We start from the raw sequence: 20,565 nt of genomic DNA on the forward strand, positions 1-20,565 counted from the left end.
GTTGTTTGTAATTGTTTGACAAGATTGTGCTCATTACAAATGGAAACGCTATTACTGTTGGACAGCGGTGGGCTTTTAAATGGGCTTGTGTTGTTAGTGATGTGTAGATCTCAAGAAAACAAATGTGTGTTTGTGTGTGTACCTGTAAAACAGGTGGGTGGTCAATAAATGATGTTTTGTAGCAGTCAATGCTCATTTTGCTGAGTCCGGTGACGTTGATGCGGGTTGATGTGCAACTATTAGATTTGGAAACAATTTGTTCGTAATAAAAATTCCCCAGTTTATGTCAAACGTTCTCCATAAAGGGGAAAATCTAATACGCTCGCATTCCAGAAATCCTCATAAAGGTCTGCTTTGGGTGGATGCAAATGCTAAATCTCACGACACATTAATCTATTAAAATCTTACAAGCAAACACACCATACAGAGGTGTACGTTCAACGTCGGTAAGCGAAATAAACGACTTGCACAAGAGACGCGAACGACAGGTTTTATTTGAACGTTTTTATTGTTTGCGACTTTTAGAAAACAGAAACATATATACAAACAAATATAAAAAGCACTTCCCAAATTAAACAGGGAAATTTAGAGATACAAATATATTCACAAATCTTTTCAATACGTCGTACTGTACATACTCATGAGTTTTGTGTTCCAGTTTGGATCCTTCCCTTAAGCAGAAGGCAGCAGACAGCACAATTTTTTTTATTACAAAATTGTAGAAACAATGACAACAAGTGACAGGTTGTAGAACAAGTGCTAAAATAGTAACACAATTCCTCACAGAGGTAAGTCAGCACAGCAGCTCTCAGTGTCTCTCGCTTTGGCATTTTCGGGTAAACATAACCTTTAAGAACTCATAGGGACATACAGTATCTGTAGATTCTCCCTCATCTTATGTTTCATGTGAGTATTTAATGGCATGGTGGATCTTAGTTGTTTTTACATCTCAAAGAGCTCTTTAAAGAGCTGGAGTGTACAGTATGTGCTTTTTTTGGTTGGGTTTGGTTTAGATTGAGCTTATAGATTTAGTCACACATAGTTGTACTGTAGCACTTACGAAACTTGAATGGTTTTGAACATAAAAACATTTGAAACACGTCCTGTGTCAGAAAGACAAAGATGATCAGATGATACAAAATGTTTTTCCCCACATATAAATAGTGCAAATAATAATTTTGCAGACGGATGCAGAATCTCAATCTTGACCCAAGATTTTTTATCTTGCGTGTATTTTACCAACGAGGGTTCTGTCTCTTTTTGATTCATCAGCTGTCTGCCTGTTTAACTTCAGTTTAAAAAAGGGATTTTGTTTCAAATCAGCGTGGACTTCTCACTACTTCAGTAACGTCAGTCTAAGTAAAGCCTTTGATTTAGTTGGTTTAATATGGTGTTTTGTCGTGCTAGACGGGGCACGAGCAGCCTGGTAACAGTCACATATTTGTACAAAAACATATTTTTTTTCCCGTAAAAAAGTAAATATAAAAGAGTCCAAATTGCAACGTCACAAAGCATAACAGTTAAAGTTCACAAGCATCACCCTTCTTCTGACTTTAGAAGTCCAAGTCTTCAGTTCCCTACTCACATGTAGGGCTTTGAGTTCACAGTTAGCACAGTTCTATAGAGCTGCACAAATTAGCTACACAACGAAATATCAGCAACGTGTTTCAGTCAGCCTTGTGTCCTTTAAGGAGGGGCAACCGTTTGAAAATGCAGATTACAAAGCACTTTGGGGGACACCATTTTGATTTTGCACAGAAATATCCAAATAAGATTGCACCAGGGACGGACTAAGTACCACCATTTTTTTATGAGGAACCTGGTGGTTAAGTGAAGGCAAGGCAACAGTCATCTTAAGCATGTAAATGACTCACTGTTTTTTAGTTATTAGAAATACGAGGGTCTCAAACCGCTCGTGTTGTTGTTGGCAGTACAGTTATCTTGCATTAGTGGCACCTCGTAGTCCAAGCCACCATTTTGCACTGTTGATGGACACAAGATAATCTCCTGCTTTTGAGGTAAAGCCCCGTTCTCCAAACCCTCCAGCTCCAGCTGTGAGGGGTCGCATTCTAAGTCAATGTGTCCCTTAGATTTTTTCTTGTGCATGAAGCAAGCTACACCAACTGCGATGGCCACTAGAATCAAAAGAAGAAGGATGGCGACGGCAGGGATGAGCATCTTCGTGAGTTTTGGGTTCTCCAAACGTGCTCCAGTAGGTGTTCGTAGCTGACTCACTGTTTGGGCCTCTGTGCATGCACTGTCAATGTCTTCAGGCTCATTCAGTGGACTGGCACATACAGAGTAGGTGGTGTTTGACTGGAGACCTCGTAGTGTGTACTCCGGGTAAGAAGGGGGAACGCTGAGGGTCTTGGGACGTTTATCCGGGCCAGAAAGGTTCCTGTAAGTTAACCGTACTCCGCGTATGTGTGGACGCATATCAATGTATCGGTGAAGGTCTAAAAGTATGGAGGAGCTGGTTACCACCGATGCCGTGATTTCAGGATCCACTATGCCAAATTCTGTAGGGATGTCCTCATGTGGCAAAATCTCCTCGATTTCACAGTATGTTCCTGATGTTCCTGGGAGACAGATGCACTCAACGGATCCCTGATGGTCTAGCCAACATGTTCCTCCATTTAGGCAGATGTTTGAAGGACAGAAGGTTGATCTTAGCTCAGGGTCAATGCTAGCACTTGGGGTAGGGGCAGGGTCATGGCTGAATTTAGTAGAAGAGTTATCACTAGGTTTGGGATGGAGCACTGCATGTGTCGTGTTTGGCAAACTGGTTATCACAACCGGGGGCGCCACAGTGGTTTTTACAATCCGTGTTGTAACGGTTGTAGTGGTCGGACATCCGAAGTCACTGTGTCCCAGTCTCTCAAGCACCTTGCCAGCATTTACAGGTGGGAAGTGGCAACGGGTCTCTTCTGTCCTACCTAGCTGAATTTTATTAATCTGAAGCCAGCTAGGAAACCAAGCCAGATTGCAAAGGCAGTTGAAAGGGTTCTCAGCCACAGTCAGTTTCTTCAAGTGAGGAAATAACTGTGTTAAGCTCTCTGGCAACCCCTGTAGGCTTAGATTGCTAATATCTAGGTCCTTAAGCTCTGCCATCTTCTCGAAGTCCTCCCAGTTTACAGGGCCCATTGGATTTCCCGCCAGGCTGAGAGTAATCAAGCCCTTTGCCTCCCGCAGCATAGGTGGAAAGACAGTTAAATGATTACCGGAGATGTCGAGCTCATGAAGGTTGCTGAAGCTTTCCAGCAGCTCCTCGTTCAACCTGCTAAGCCCCAGTCCGCCTAATTTTAATGATTCCAGTTTGGGTGTCTGGAGGTCATCTGGCTCCAGTGAGGGGATGCTGTTAAACCGCAGGTCCAGAAGGAGCAGCTTGGGCATTGTAAGAGCAGGCATCATTGTCAATTTGTTCCCTTGCAGCTTGAGCTCCAGCAGCTGCTGTAGTCCATCAAAAGCTTCAGGGTGGATGCTCTCGATGAGGTTGCTGAAGAGATACAGCCGCTCCAGATGGTCCAGTCCGGCAAAACTGTGCTGTGATATGTGGACAATCTGATTGGATGAAAGGTCAAGGTTGTGGAGGGAGGAGAGCGGTCCGAACACACCATCTGGCAGCTCTGTCAACTTGTTCTGACTTAGATCCAAATTCTCCAGGTTGCTCAAACCTTCAAAGTCCTCCTCAGACAGAATCTCAATACCATTTTTAAAGACAAATAACTTTTCAATTGTTGCGGGAACGTCGGTGGGCATCCTTGTGTCTCTGCGACCGGCACAAAATGCGCTATACTGGCCAATACAGACGCAGTCTTTTGGACAGGCCTTTCCCATCGATGGGAACAACAAGAGGTGATACAGGAGAAGGGGCAGCCGTAGCATGAGGAAGGGCTTCATGTTTCTGGCTACATGCAACCCTCACAGCCTGCAACAAAACAAAAAGACAATGAATGGTAAGTCAACATTTACACAATCAAGGTCAGGTGTTCTTTGAGCTCGACAAACAGGTACAGATGTCTTTACTGAACACTTCAATCTTCTTACAATAAAACTTGGAAATCAATGATGCAACAATTGAGGCTTGAACATAATTTGGAAACCTAGACTAAAAGTTAAAGTGACTTTCTTGCTTCAAATAAAATCAAGGTATCCCATGGCTCACCGTTTGCCTGTCTGCTTTGTTTTTGTCTTTGTGGTCTTTCTCTTTATGAAGTGGGCTAAATGGGATTATAAATGTTGCTTTAGACCAAGTGCTTTCAACGGGGGATCAAAGGCGAGGTCTCAGGACATGATTCTCCACCAACAATAGTTTCACCAACAGGCTGCGGTAGTGACAAAAAGACTTGCAGAAACGTTTTTCAAACAGAAAGTTCCAGCAGGTCTTTGTCACTACTGCAACCTGTTGCTGAAACTATTGTTGGAGCAGAAGCATGTCAAGAGACTTTACCTTTGATCCCCCTTTGCAACCTGTTGCTGATACTATACGGATTGTCTATGACAATGTGGGTTTGGTAGTTTTGATGATGTGAACAAAACCGAAATCTGTATAGTTGATGACAAGAATATGAAGCGTCGGACGTGAACTTTGTAAAGTTTCTGGTGAGGTTGATCGTAGAACCACAATGAACTACGTTAACTTTACAGTCATTGTTTACAGCAGAACGTCACTCGACCTTCTTATCTTGCTTTTAAGAGATTTTATCTCGTTCCTTCTGAAACGTTTTCACATTATAAAGGTTCAACATGTTCCTTTTAAATTTGGTGATGAACTCAGATGTTGAACGTCCCAGGCTTGTCGGATGATCTCAGACCTTTAGGGAGCAACGTGAAAGTCAGGGAACAGAGCGAGGACAAGATGAAAGAAATGAAACTGGGAGGCTGGTGAGAGCTCGGGAAGCTCTTTATTATCTCCTGTGAGATTAGTCACTCCAGTATCTGGCCTTGAAATGGAAGGGTGGAGAAGATTCTCTCTCTCTTTCCCATTTTCTATGTATTTCCGTGTGTGTGGTGTTGAGGGAGGGTTGTATTAATAGTTCATGTTAAGGTGAAATTCTCTCACTCAGCTTTATTTGTCAGTGAAGCTGGGGATCTCACCAAAACCACTCACGTTATTTAGGAAACAGAAAACTCAATCGATTGTTTTGATGGTCGATTAAGAAAACGGTGATCTTTAGAACTAATGGCGTGTACAATCAGAATATTTGGTCATTTTTAGGTCATCACTGACTGACGTGAGGTCATCCGAGGACAGTCGTCCCGGGAGAGATGATTGGTCTGTGTTTCGTTGTGCTTTAAGGAGGTCTGAAAGCCGTAGAGCAGGTTCAAACGTTCCTGTTGTTCCACTGTCGGCTGTGATGCAATTTCTGAAAATTTGTTTCGCTGCAGCTCTGTGCAAATAAATCGAGAAAGAAAGGCCGGGGCGACTGCCAGACTCATGCATAGTTTTCCTTGTATCTTTCCCTTTTTCTATTGAATGCAACTTTCTCAGCGACACACAAGGTCGAAAGTGCACACTTGATAATGTTATGATATTTTAAAAACCTTTTGTATGTGATTTTGCCTCTCTCATAAAACACACTATACGTCTTGTTCTGTAATAAGCTGTATTATGATCTGTGCCTGAAGCAGTCTTGTAGGAATGGCGCTGATCAACAAGATCTTACGATCAAATTGAGAAAGCATCAGCTAGCTCTACCCTGCCAAGATTTAACAAACGCTTGTTTCCTTTACCAAAGAACAACTACCCCGGGCATTGTGATAAAATCACACCGGTCTCCGTTCAGTGATGTGTGACACTTTACAGTCTGTCAAGGGCTGATTAACTGTTTTACTGGGAGCAGTAATGGGAAAAAGACCTTTCAGATAACCTGATAACAGGTGGAGCACAGAGGTTTATGGGCAGAGGGGGTCATAGGTCGGAGCTGTCTCATGCTGTTTTGCTCTCAGAGCACCGTGAGAATAGCTTCGGTTGAATCTGTGTGAGGTGGACAGACGACACGCTCGCCATTTAAAATATACAGTACCTTTTATTTTATGAATTAATCTCTTTTCTTTATACCATTTTTAACTAAATATAAATGTTATGAAATATATTTTTTGTTAAATTCTAGAAATATAATAAATGTATTTATAAATGTGATATCATTTATAAATTTGTTTTTTGTAGTTATTGTAGTAATTATATATATCTATAATATGTAATATAATATGTAATATGTATATATTTAATTATTTAAGGTCACACTTTATCGAAAGGTCCAATTTACGCTATTAACAAACCATTTACTACAACTTTTGCCTCGATAAACTCCCAATTTGTTGTTTATTAATAGTAAGTAAGGTAGTTGTTAGGTTTAGGCATTGGGTAGGATTAGGGATGTAGAATACGGTCATGCAGAATATGTGCTTTATAAGTACTTATAAACAGCCAATATGCCAATAATAGGCATGTTAATAACAACTAGTAACAATTGGTCCCTATTCTGAAGTGTTATCGATATATAAAATAATTAATTGTGCTTTAATTATTTATATATTGTTATTATATAAGCTGTTAATAAAACACTACATTATACAGTTTGTATATATATATATATATATACTGTATATAAGTGTATGTGCGTGTGTGTACGTACCTTTTTGTACGTTTAAAAAAGAAAATGATGTACTGGCTTTTTATTTCACATTACAATATCATGAACTATCACAAGAAGAATCTCAGGCTGCTATCCACGCCGTGGGAGTTCTCCTCTAGTGCAGTTTGATCTCAGATAAACCCCCATCCCGAACTCATAGATCCTCCGTCCTCCCCCCACCAGCCGCTCTTATCACGCAGCGGACGAAAAAAAAACACATCTCTGGGATTTACCCTTAAGCCTTCAAATCTGCGCTGACTGACTCCCCGCTGCGCTCCGTCCTTTCAAGAGCCTCCGTCGTGGAGATGCTGGACCGACCTGTCAGGTTTATGCGATGAAGATGTCATTGCGGTATTGTCTGCCTCGGCTTTGTAGCATCTTCCGGCACCCCCTCAGCCCTCGAACGCTTTGTTTAAACATTCTTAGGATACGCGTGTCTGGTGAATTTCAAGAGCTTTCTATCCTATTAACACAGTATTCCTCAGGGTCTGACAGTAGCGGTAGTGCTTCAGTTCCTCTTTTTGTGCGGTTCGTACACCTGGCGCTTTGCATATTCTTGAGCATTTCATTCAAAGAAATGTAATTGGCATTAAAACGCTGTGGAATTTAAATAGCTGTTCGTAAGGACGTTATTGCTCACGGCTTTCACCCGACACATAAAGAGCAGTCAGGTAACGGTAAAATGAATAGCTCTCTTTAACGTTGTCTCTCACGGCATTCTTAAATCTTAAAGAAAATAAGTGCAAAGGAATGAAGTGAGGGGCCCGTGAGGTGACCGGTGCCATGAAAGCCTCGCTAGATCCACATCAGAGCAGCTGGGGGAAAGAGACGGCGTTGGTAGGAAAAGAAATAGTTTGGCCAAGTGTTCCTCATCAGGTTTGGAGGAAATTGAAAAAAATGTGGTTATTAACTCACTCTTTTGTTACGTTAGAGATCTTTCAAAGGACTTTAGATATAGCACGTACCTTAAAAAGACTATCATCATCATTATATTGTAATTCAGTGGTCCAAAAGTTTTCTAGCATTACTGAAACATTAAAACTAAATACAACAACAGAACATTTGGAAATAAGTCGAAATGTTAAACGAACATATTTAAGGCTTAAGACTTTCAGCTGGTTTTCCGGAAACTATTCTCAGTCTAACGTAAGTGTTAGAGACGCCTTGATCGAAAACAACTTGCACTGAAATATTTTAAAATACACCGCTGCCATTTTGTTTTGTATCAGGATGCACATAGTAATGTTTTTTTGGTAAATTATGTTTTTTAAAACAACTTAATTATCCTAATTTAACTAAGTTTAGGCTAATCCTTGTCTGGGAAACCGTCCCTTTAAATTATTATGTGAGTCAAAAAGTTATTTTGGATAACTTGTTTACATCTTGCTAAATAGTTTATGGATAAATCTACATGCTTTTGCTTAATAAGAGGATTACCATTGCATAGAATGTTTTTTATACATTACAGAAAACATATATTTATAGAAAACAATTGATATAATGTACACTATAGAAATTATTTAAGTGTTAACGTATAATTTCAATTTACTGTGTTTAAATTTTGCCTGATTATAAAATGATGTAACCAATAAAAACCTGGTTGAAATTTAGTAATCGACTTATGTTATAAAACTAAATTGCCATTACTTGATCACACAATCTATTACAGAATATTTTGTATTCAACATTTCCAATTTTTTTGGCAGCTGACACCTCCACAGGTCACACTGCATATCAGCGATAGGTCTCTGTATAGTTCACAGGTGAAAGAATTGTGAATGTGTTTTTTAGTAGTTTAACAGAAGCTCTGAGAAAAAACGGCAATTTTGGGGTTGATTCTGGAACCCTTAATGTCCATGACCCTATGCTGAGATAAAACAAGAGACCTCCTGCCTCACCTGACCACAGCTGGACCCTGTTACCCACAATGCACCAGAGCCATCATTCAACCTGACAGCGCGCAGCCATAAAACACTATTGCGTGGCAGCGGGAGTAAGAAAAAACCAACGAGAAAGAAGAGATAAATGTCAGTGATACAAACGGCGAGTATCATCAATCGTCTCAGCGGTCTTAACCTGAACATGTCATCTTGTGCATTCAATTGAACGCTTTAATCATGCATGCATTGAGTGGAAGTATTTTCATTGTTAGGTAACGTGCCGATACCTGCTAAACCTGATGTGGCATTTTTGTTTACTCTTTGATGAAAAGCATTGTACAGATTACAGTTCAATAGAGTAATGCAGTACTGTTTTGTTGTTATAGTTCAGTAGGTCAGAGGTGGTCTGTACGTCATACATACTGTTTTTTTCTGTGTGTCACACTATAAAAATAAAATATTTAGGTTTTTGTATTTGTGTTATGGTTTCTATACAAATATTAAAAACCTTAAACAATATATGTTGTATTTATCAACATTGAGTTTATGCTTAAAACAATAAAATATTACAGATGTAAAGAATATTATTTTTCTTTTCCCGTTGATAAATATAATTTCTTGTTTAAAGCATGAACTCGCTTTATTTGTATCATTATTATGTTGTGTATTCTATGTTATTTAATAAAAAAATGTTCGTTTAAAAATATAAATCAGAAAACTAGAGAAAATGACGAAGCACTCACTTTTTGCAGTGCAGTGAAGACTTCTATAAATATGTGTGATCCATCTGATAATATCTCTCTCTCTCTCTTTCCTTGTTTTCGTGACGTGTGCCAGATTATAATCTGATAAAAGCGTTTGTCAATACGGGATTTACAGTCCTAGCTTTGATGAAAGAGCCAAACTATCTGCAATGTCCATAAAGAAGTTGTAAGTCTTATCAGAAATAAAAAGATCTGATCTAACATGAAGACTTCAGGACACGTTCAAGTGTTGTTGTTATTTACGTGAGTGTGGAAATTGTACGCAACCCCTCTGCGTTATAGTAAAAGCGTTGAATACGATCTCCTAGATCTTTCACAGTGGTGCAGATAAGCATCTTTGCCCACAACCTCAGCCCGACATGCTCATTTAAGTAACAAAGAATCAACAGTGTTCGCTGTTCATTTGGTTGTCGACTGCGGGCTACAGGAGGCATGTCTGCTCTAGTGTGTTCTGGCTGCGCTGGGCTCCTTTTGTTGCGACGCCTCTAACATCACAGAGATGGCGGGGTTTGAGTTTTGACGCAGGTTGTCTTCAAACCCGAGAGCCGGCAGGTGCTTCGTGCATGTTGTTGCCCCCGGCGAGCATTGAAACCCAACGCTGCGGACGTGTGCCTGCGCGGACGGGGCGACATGCGGCCTCGGGGGGAAAAGGATTCCAAATATGTGCACGTCCAGAAGGAACGTGTTTTGTCAGTTGCATGAGTGTTTGAGCAAATCTTTATCCTGTCGTTTCAATAAATGAACCAGAAGCTAGAAAAAGGCCCTGCCGTCACCACACGTTCCTCTCAGTCACCGTATGGAGAGATTGATGATTTAGATAAGCTCTCTACGAAAGCGCTGTATTGAAACCAACAGGCCAAGCATTGTCCATATTACTCTTGACATAGATTGTTAGATAACATCAGCTTTGGTGCGTCCACACGTTGCTATTAATCACAGTCTGGTTTGGTTAGATGATAACCTTACAATCTGATTTGAGGCCCGTCGGGTGGGGTGCGCAGGTTAACGGAGGTCACAAGTCACTTACAAAGGCCTTTTAGGTTTACTCAGGTTACAAGAACAGTGGCGTTCTTAGGAAAGGAAGTCATATGGGTTTGCGACGGCCAACCTTCCGCGCGTTTAACGTTTAAAAGAACCACCAAATTTTACCCTATGAGTTGAATTATGACTTTAGATTTATGCAAATGACGCAACAAGGCCGTAAGGCTAACGTGATGCATTTGACAATTGCAGTCGAGTAACAGCGGAGTAGCAGCGGCTTGGCGTCCTCCGGTGTTTTAACCGCTGTCAGTCCGAACGGCTGTTAAGAGGCAGAAAGGCGCCGTGGTGTTAAGCGGTGTTGAGCTCACAGTCGTGAGGTCTGAAATGAAGCATTAATGTGTGTGAGGCCGGCGTTGGGTCGTATGCCCAGCTGGACAAAGATCCAGGGCTTAAAGGGCCAGTTTAGCCGAAATAAAAATTCTGTCTTCATGTACTCACCCGGGACTCTGTATACATTTCTTTGTTCTGATGAACACAGTGAAAGATATTTGGAAGAATGCTTGTAACCAAACAGTTCTTGGCCACCGTTGACAACCATAGTTGGAAAAATGACAACGGTAGTCAAAAGTGTCCCAGAACGGTGTCCTTTCCCACATTCTTCAAAATATCTCATTTTGTGTTCAACAGAACCAAGAAATTGATAACACATTTTTTCCTACTATGGCAGTAATGGCTTAGACACTTTTTGTGACTTAAAAACATTGAGTAACGCAACGCGCCATAGAGCGAGAAAGAGTTTCAGACTTATTTACGATATGTAACTTTACGAGTGTGAGTCATTCTTAAATTCTTTTTCGGTGACTTGCAACCACAAACATTTGCTTAAAGTGACTCAACCTGTTCTGTCATTCAAACTAGAGAGTTTTGAGTGCGCTCGTTTTATCTTTTGTGTTTTAAGCGCAATAGTTTAAGCAAATATCGGGTGATCCGTACTAGCTTTTACAAATATCCTAGAGCGATCCAAACGTAACGGCACTTCTGCGTCTAGAGTCTCATTATATCTGATTGTTTGGTGATGGGCATTGTGTATTTCTAAGTTTAGTTGGGTTGCCCGCAGGACAGCGCTTGACATTCTTGACATCCCTTGACATGCATGTTTACACACACATACAGACGCGCGTGCTGTCGGGCAACAGGCGGGAATGAGAGGAATGCGAACGAGCACGAGACTTGAAGCAGTTACCGAAGGTAAATCACTGGTTTGTGTGACAGGGGGTTTGCAGAAGTGTAGGTTTATCTCCGCTTTCATTGGCTTTGTCTGTCAGCTGCCTTCACGGGGGGGAAATCATGTGAAGGAACGCAGGACATCACCAATCCCCAGCGTAAACAAAGAGCCGTCTGATAAGAAGAGCAAATGAGAGAATAGTACAAATAGCTGTCTTAAGATAACATGCCACATCACCTATTCAGTCTAAGAGCTGCTGTGATGTCAATCTAACTTTGGGTACTTTTATAGTCGTCAAAATGATCCCAGTTCACTTCGATCCACAAAACTCTTCCAAATGTTTGCATTTTCCGGCCCTTGAAACGCGTTTTTGTCTGGTTTTCCAGTACAAATATCACAAAATCCTGAAATTAAGACACATGCACTTGAGAAGTCTTTGTTTAAAAAATATGATATCAGCCAATGGGGAAAATAAGCTAAATACGCATTAAAAAATAATGTGAACACCATTTGCTGTTTTAAAAACAATACCGGCTTAAATGTGATCCTTTTTCACAGTCAAGACTTAAAATCGTATTTTTCTTCTCAAGCAAACGTATCTTGATTTAATATGAATGTGTATCACAACTGGACATCAGTCTACAAATATTCGTATCATTTTAGTATTTTTAGAAAACAAACTCGCCGCACCTTTATGAATGTGACACATGTCAGAAATCTCTGCCGCTCGCCAAAACTTCTACATCACGTAGGAACTTCTCATTCTCCAGATTCTTCTGCGTTTGCTGTGAGTTTCAACTGCTGTTTTGTATGTGTATGCTTCGCATGTGTACTTGTCTAGGAATGTTTTGTATGTTGTCAGTGACAGATCTTTTAAAGCTCCTCGTTCCAACTGATCGTGTAATTTGGCAACGGAGGACCTGCTTGTATAACCGGCTTGATTTCTGTTGTTGATTTTTCGACTGTGGTAGCCCTGGGGCTATAACTCTCAAACACATGACATCTTACACATGACAACAGAACTTTTGCATTATTCGACCAGTTGCTTTTTTTACTGGTGTGGTGACGAGACCCCACAGACAGCGGAGACGCCAGCGGACTGTGACTGTCGCTAGAGTATTCTATCCATTGTTTTAGACATCACAGACCCGGGGTCCTGCTAGGTGATGCATGACTTTCACTCGGGTGTCTCAGAGGACCTGCATGTGCTACCCATTCTCCCTGCTTAAACCGTTCGCCAAATTCAATTTGACCAATCCCAAGAGTCTATTCAAACTCGCTCATCCGTCAGCATGCCGAGATGGGTCCTTGTGGAGGTTCGAGGGTCGGTATTCGTACTTGTGAGGGTTAATGGATGAGAACCACATGCTAATCCGTGAAGCACACTGCTCCCAAAGCGGCACGTCCATAATCAATTATTGGAACGCAAACATGCAAATCTATACGCAGGGCGTGAGTGTGCGGTGTGTTTGTGTAAGCGGGCGTTTGTAGGTTAGGTAAATCTTAGCCTTGTGCTGTTTGTCAGGTTGGATGGTGATAAGTAATGCAGCGAATGCGTGCACGTGCGTTTGCATGTGTGTGCACAGGGACCATCAAGGCTCAAGATGAACTGGATATGCAGATTGACGCTCGCGGGTATAGCGTAAAGCAAATATAAGCAGGATGTCGGTGCGCTGGTGTAATGAGTAATATTGTTCCAGTTCTTACGCGTAGAGGCAACCTGAACATCGGGCGGAAATATACAGTGTTGACAAGGACTTCTTCCAGCAAGGAAAGAATTTCCAGCCACTTGAGCTGGATTGAAATGTCTTTGGTTGCATCATGAAAGCTGTGTTTGTCTATCTCTGGCCTATCTCTTATCATTTACTCGCCCTCGTGCCATCGCTATTGTGTATGACATTCTTTCTTCAGTGGAGGATATTATATTAAAATGCCATCATGTTATCATGCCATCAAAATCAAACATCGTGAAAGTATGGCATTTCGATGGTCCCGTGTATGAAATTTAGCAGCATCTAGTGGTGAGGTTGCAAACTGCAACCAACGGCTGACTCCACACCTCCACAAGCACTACGTTGGCTGACACAGGGCTAAGATGTGGTCACGTTTTCGCGTTTTTGCTTAAGGAGATAAGGATAGGATTCAGGTCCTGTTAAATCAGAGTTGGAAGTCGCATACGGGTCAAAGTTTACCTCTTGTTTCAACATGATGGAGCGGCATACAAACATATTTACAAGTAAGTTTTCATTAAGGATGCTGTGTTTTGCGGTCTATGCGACGACTTTAGCCGACCGTGTGGTTTTGGAATGTCGGCGTGCCAGATCGTGTCTCTTCAGCTGTGAATGTCTAGTAAAACTAGACGGTCACCCAAAATGTGCTTTTAACGGGTTTGCGTGGACTCACCAGGCTGTATGATGGGATACGTCCCTTCTGGTCTTCTCTCGCTCTCGCTTTCTATCTGTAAGAACAGAAGGGCAGAGGGTCATTGTCAGGGAGCTGCATGTTTCATGGCGGGCTGGTGTTATGTTCCTGTAACTTATTTGGGTTTGATTCACAAAGAACTACAAACACTGATGTGCAGCTTAAGACATCACACGTTTTCACCATCGCGCCGAACCCTTCCAAGCACTGTCTGAAGCGGTTACATTTACGTTTCCACGTGAGCCTGGTTCGACACGGGACCATTATGAACTGTTCTAGCCTCTGAATCTTTGCCGTCGTCTTACCGTGCATGCTAGGATGCGTGCAGAGACCCCCATAGCTCAGACTCTAATGTAAACAAGGCACTGCGTGGCGCAATTGAGTTTACATTCTAAGGATTTCCGTTATCAGCCCTGCGGTGGAAATAACCATATACGCGCCGGCAGGCATGGATCGGCACAGAGTGGAACGATTATGGTGGAAAAGTAATAAATGTAAATGTATGTCTACATGAGGTTCGGGTTAGTTTGCTCATCACTCATTACATCCGAGGAACATTCCTAAAAGGATCTTCAGAAGATCAACAGAACCTTCCTCTAAGAAAGAAAAGGTTCTTTGGGGAACCGAGAAGGACGTCACTGCAAGTGCCTTTGTTTTGTGTGCAGTGTACAGTAGAAGAGAGAGAGAGAGAGAGAGCTGTCGTTTAACCATACAGATTCCGGAGGTGTTGAGTGGAGCTTTGGAGTCTGTCAGGAGTGTTTATCTTACACGCAAACGCATACACACGCATGCACACACACACACGCTGGCTTGACTGTGGAATGCTGGCCGACAGCTTCTCTCACTGTTCTCTGTCCTGCAGTATCGATTCACAAGTTAAAGTGTGTGTGTTTTTGTTTCCGTCCCGTTCAGTAGCAGCTTTGTTACTGTGTGTGTGTGTGTGGTGTGTTGAGTTTCATTAAAAAAACTATTCATTTCAAACATTTTAAAGTCTTGTCCCGACAATTTATAGTAAATGACTCGATGTATTGTTCTGTGTATACAGAATAAGATTAGTATAAAATGATTGATTTGAAGGAGAGGTCGACTAGCTTATCAAACTCCAAAACACAGATTCTGGTCATGTGTCGACTATCGAATGAATACTCGATCCGATCCACACGCGTGCCCGGGTCAGATTATGAGAAAACGGAGATGTTAAACAAGGTTGTGCGTGTGATGTTCATCGAGTTTGATCAGATATGTCGTCGCCTCTTTCCTGGTTACCACATCATCAATCATCTTTCTCTGCACACTTCCTAGTAAGTATAACACTTACATGGAAATGCTTTGACATGTACCACGGTAACACCGTGGTAAGGTTGAACTTAAAAAACGTTTTGTGCTTTTTCTTGTGAATACGAGGTGAAATATGACACATCCGTTTATTGCAAATTTACCTAGAAATACTAAGGTATGGGATTGTGGTAATCTTATAGTACCATGGTAAACGTGTATCGGCGTATTTTGGGTAATTGATCTGTTATTCGTTTCTCAAGCGTCGTTTAAATATCACATGTCTGATTTTGTTATTCCCGTGTCGTTCTGGAATGATGCAATATGAGCAAACCACATCATTCACAAGTTTTTGTAAAGTTGGTCTTTGAAGTTTATAAACACACATTCTCAGTCGCGCGCTAGGGCCCCCGAGTATTAAATGTGATACGTGTAAGTATGTCTGAGATCCGTCCTGCACGCGTCAGGTGCACGGCTCATGTGTGTCTACGGTATCTCTGCTGTCCGTCAGAGACATGATCCGATGATATTAACACTGAGAAATGAATTCGGTGAACTCATCTGCTGACAAGATGTCCAAATGAAAGATGTCAGCGGCTTTGGATACGCTTTACGCACAGAAAGAATGCATTGATGGTAACAGACGGTGACCATTTTTAGAGATGTTAATTGCGATTTCGCAAATGCCTCCTAACTAGCAGAGAGAGACCAAAGAGAAAAACTTGTTTTTTCATCAAACCTTTCTGAACCCAAATTATCGGAGCTCTACTATCCCTGATGATTTGATAAATCTGGAAAGAAACTCAAATGTAAAATGTCATCTGAATTATGACGTTTGAGCAACAACTTATTTTGCAATAATGCTTTAATATAGTCACAGTCCTTAAAGAAAAGCCTTTTTACCATGGCAGCATGTCAAGGCATAACATGTCTTTGTTATTGCGTGATATTTTTAGGAATACTGTCGAAGTTTGTTCATTTTTCTAACGCACGCTCACACCGAGAATGTGTTTCACAAGGTGCCGGCTGAAAGCAGATACGAGCGTCATTGACCTGTCCTGAAATAGCTTCAGAAGACGCCCGTGTCCGCCGGGCACATGCGTGCGTACTGTACATCTGTACTCGCGGTAAAGCATGTTTGTCCCTGCAGTTTATCGACACGTTCCACGACTTCACGCCGTCCCCCTCAAACAAACACAACCTACAGTAAACACACCGTCTGCTCAACCGAGGCCACCAAAATCTGTCAGGAAGAGTTGAAAATGAATTGAATCTTTCTCATGTCGTTCCAAACCTGTGTGACCTTCTTCTGCAGGACACAAAAGAAGATATTTAGAGGAACGACACTGAACCCCATTGACCTCCATAAACCACTGAGACGTTTCTCGAAATATCTTCTTTTGTGTTCCACATACGAAGGTGAAGAAAAGATGACAGCATTTTCATTTTCTACCATTACGCTTACGTATCGTACGAATGTCGGTGTGGTTCTTGGCATTATTGATTGCTATCAGTGGGTTTGACCCCGGTGTGGAGTTCAGGGTCGTGGTGGGACGCCGGCCTGCTGGTTGAAGGCTCATTTCCTAATTACAGCTGAGTCGGGAGGTAATTACAACCTTACATTCAAGTCCTTTCTTTTTTTACTGCCGCCTAAAATGCAGCAATTTGCGGCGGCTTGCGCGGATATGCCCCCCTCTCCCCGCGTTCGGTCGACTAACCAGCATTTTTCAGATTTTTGGTTATATTCGTAGTAGCGGGAGATAGAAATGCAATCGTGTGCTTGTGTGTGTACTTATACCCGCTTTCGTGTGGTTCTTATCATTGATGCATCAAGGATTAGGCTTGGCAACGATTGCGGCCGGAGTGAGCTATACGCACACGCGCGCACTGCTCGGTCAGCATGGCTTTGTGTCTCTTTGTAGCCTGGGGGTTGATTTAAGATCACGAAAGCGTACGCCACCAGCGGGACACCTGGAAGATCCTGGGTTCGTATAGCAGCCGTTGACTTTTTAAGACCAACCGAACATGGCAAGTTCCGCGGCACGTAATTACGGCTCGGTTTCTGACCATTCCGAAGGCCTTTTGTGACTCTCCCTGGCAAACGCAGACACGCACACGCATTCTTTCACAAGTGTTGCTTTTTTCTGCCTTGTCGACTCCCTGAAGCCGCCCGCTGTTTGACAAACCCTGTCTCTCCGTTCTCTCCACCTCCACCGTGACTTTTAACCTCTTAATCCTGCTGTTGTGTAGTATGGGAGGGACAGAGACGTGGCGGTTAATTGGTGTAAAAGGGGACTAAAACCAGCAGGACACAACAAAGCTGTTCCTCGGGGAGCGTTCGATGAATTATGGCAAGTGCCAATACAACCCTCCGTATGAAACGGAGATAGTTCAACCAAAAATAACAATTGTCATCATTTATTCAACCTCGTGTCATTCGAGTTTCACAAAAAGACAAGAAACAAAAGAAGATATTTTGAAGAACGTTCAACACTGGACCCAATTTACTTCCATTGTACAAACACAAAACCAATGAGACATTTCTCAAAATATCCTCTTTTGTGTTCCACAGAAGAAAGAGTCACATACAGGTTTTAAAGGGATACTTTAAGTCCTCATTTACTCACCCCCGAGTTGTTGCTAATCTGTATAAATGTCTTTGTTCTGATGAACACATATTTTGAAGAAGAACCAGACACATTTTGCCCCACCATTGACTTCCATAGTAGGAAAAACTGCTACTTCATTCTTCAAAATACCTTATGAGCATTAATAATAGTGAGTGTTAAGACTCTTAAACACATTCCTTCCATGAAGCAGGAAAGGTTTAATGTAGTCACGGAGAGAAAATACTGAAGTTCAGGGAGGTGGTCTTCATGACGGCTTTTAAGACGTCTCTGTTTGGCTTGGCAGCGTTGCGTGTGTATTCGAGTGGTGCGTTGAGCAGAAGGCCCGGGTTCGGTTTTGTACCGTGAGTGATGTTGTTTGGAGAGAACAGTGCGGAAATACCGTTGGGATTTTATTTTGACACTGTTATTTAGAGACAGAGCTGCCATCTGCGGATTTATTCTGGACTCCTTCAGCAGATACAAACTATCATGTGTATCAATGATTCCTCAGAAAATAATCGTGTTAGAGATTAGATCATGTGAGGTTAACTTGAGGTCAAACGACTACAACAACACGCTTTCCTAGTGTTCCCTGTTATCTTTAATTTTGGCACATTTGGAGATGTGTACTTGAAACGAGCGGTTCACAAAAGAACCTCATCATTCCAAACGTGTTTGACTTTCTTATTTCCGAGGAACACAAAACGATAAAGATATAATAACAGCAGTCCGTTCGACTCTGAAGACACACAACATTGTGTTAGGAACAGAAAGCCGTACAGGTTTGGAATGACATGAGCGCGCCAGTAAATTATAAATTGTAACCAGACTTTTTATCTAAGGTAGGAAATTACATTTAAAGACTATTACCTCATTTATTGTATAAGGCAGAGAAGCCGAATGTCTTTAATGAAGTCTCAGACCCTTCCTTCCGTCTAATATCCTGTGTGAACCTCCGGCACGACACGTTCTCTCACCTTCCGTTCTGACTTTTCGGTGTCTACACAATCTCCCGTTCTGGGCTTCTTTCTGACATTTATAAGTGCCAGGGAATTAAAATACCAGCGGCCACTGGAGAACACACACACACACGTGTATTCTGCTCTCCGGTCACAGATGTATAGATACAGTATATATGTGGAAAGTGCTCTTACTGCAGACTGTAATCTAAACAAAACCTCAACTAAGAAAATAAGGGATGCGTGTCCAGCTCGCATGCGAAAATGAATTCTTGCGTCTGAACTTTATTTAAGAACGCTTGCTTTCTGTTGTGCATTTGTTTTTAATGCAGAAAAATATGTTTGAGTGACATGGAAGTGATGCAGAGATTTTCTTTCTTCTGTCATTTAATAAGATGTTATTATACCGCAGTGCTTAATCTGGTATACAATACATATGTAATTGGTGTCGTTTTTCATGCTTTATCACTCCGTTTATTTGACTAATAGACGCCATAAGAAAAGGAAAGATGAATGAAAGTCTGCCAACGCAGAAATAATAGCGTTTAATCTGCTTTACGCCCCGCGTGTGACTAAACAGAGTTGTTTTTGTCATCTTTGAACTCTCGTCGAGCAGACGAAACGAAACCTGTTTTTAGTCATCCGTTTGCTGAACCTTTTCGATGTGGGGACATGATGCTAAAACAAAAGCAGACTGCACCAAAATAAGACGCGCTCAGAGAAACAGAAGCCGGCGCGGTGCGTGCGTGCGTGCGTACGCGGCGTTTCTAGTCCTGCTGTGGTCAAAGAATTGAAGTCACCAACCTCAGTTCATTTCCAAAGCTTTTCATTTATTCCACAATGATTATATACCATTTGAAAGCATGCGTAGAAGCCGGGGCTTGATGTTTTCAGAACCTGCAAATGTTTGTATCCGCGCAAAACACCAGAACCACGAAAACAAGCGCGCAAGTAGGTTTGCGCTATTTACGCGTACTGTTGCGCAACCGTCCTTAAACACTCGTTCCACGCAATCTTTCGTCCCTCTCGGGCTGTTTAACCGTACACTTTGAATAGGCAAGCTGGCAAACTTTCTTAGAATCGCCTGCTTGTGTTAAACAAGTCCCATTCTTCATTTGTGTGAAATAATGTAAAGATGAACCGTACTACTGTTCCTTCGCCATCTAATGCAAACTTTGACGTGTTTCCAGCGAGGAATGTTGGGCAATTACACAACGATTGATATTAAAACACGGATGCGATAAAAAAAACTTTTCAGACATTGCGTTTCACTCACCAGCTCAACAAAAGCATCAGCCGCAAGACTCCGTTTATATATCCACAGCCGCGACTTGCTCTCCAAACGACAATTGGTGCGTTTTTCATGCACAACATCTGCGTTCATGAGGTATGATGTTAAAAACGAGTCGCGTTGGAACGCGCACGGTCCCGGTGTCCTCGGTGAGACTGTCCGGGTGTGCGCGCGTACGGGGCTTTAACTTCACACTGGGAGGAGCGCGCGTGTCCACCAGTGGCGCACTGTAGAGCACGCGCGCGTGACGCTGCCAGTGGTATTTTTTCATCAGTCGCATTTGAACTGGATGGACCGGTATGTGCACACACACATAAGATGACATTGTGCTTTTGCATACACTTTATTTACATCACTACCGCTTCGTGCTTGCTGAAAGGTCTTATTCATTACTGTTAGTTGACGTGACAATACATCATTAATATAGGCATATTGTTGCAGCCATCACTGTAGGCTACCCAAAGCCTTGAATTTATTGAAATCAGAAAACCAATGTGATTTTCATGCTGTGTTGGGGTCTTC

At 42.0% G+C, this 20,565-nt stretch overlaps 1 protein-coding gene across 2 annotated transcripts; it reads right to left on the reverse strand.

The window, feature by feature from the left end:
• Positions 1-484: 484 nt before the first annotated feature.
• On the reverse strand, positions 485-20,289 carry vasnb (vasorin b). Of its 2 annotated transcripts, XM_079457516.1 has the most exons (3): positions 20,029-20,289; positions 13,892-13,946; positions 485-3,928 (listed from the first exon to the last, which is right to left on the reverse strand). In XM_079457516.1, the coding sequence occupies exon 3, from the start codon at positions 3,898-3,900 to the stop codon at positions 1,888-1,890; it is 2,013 nt and encodes a 670-aa protein (XP_079313642.1). In that variant the 5' UTR covers positions 3,901-3,928; positions 13,892-13,946; positions 20,029-20,289; the 3' UTR covers positions 485-1,887. The 2 variants fall into 2 exon arrangements, with proteins under 2 accessions (XP_079313642.1, XP_079313643.1); XM_079457517.1 differs by lacking the exon at positions 13,892-13,946 and having other exon boundaries at positions 491-3,928; positions 20,029-20,210.
• Positions 20,290-20,565: the final 276 nt, after the last annotated feature.

Source organism: Barbatula barbatula, assembly GCF_947034865.1.
Source record: "Barbatula barbatula genome assembly, chromosome: 5".
NCBI lineage: Eukaryota > Metazoa > Chordata > Actinopteri > Cypriniformes > Nemacheilidae > Barbatula > Barbatula barbatula.

What these genes read in the sequence shown, in the direction of transcription:
- vasnb (XM_079457516.1), bottom strand. Translation starts at nt 3,900, where the DNA reads ATGAAGCCCTTCCTCATGCTACGGCTGCCCCTTCTCCTGTATCACCTC.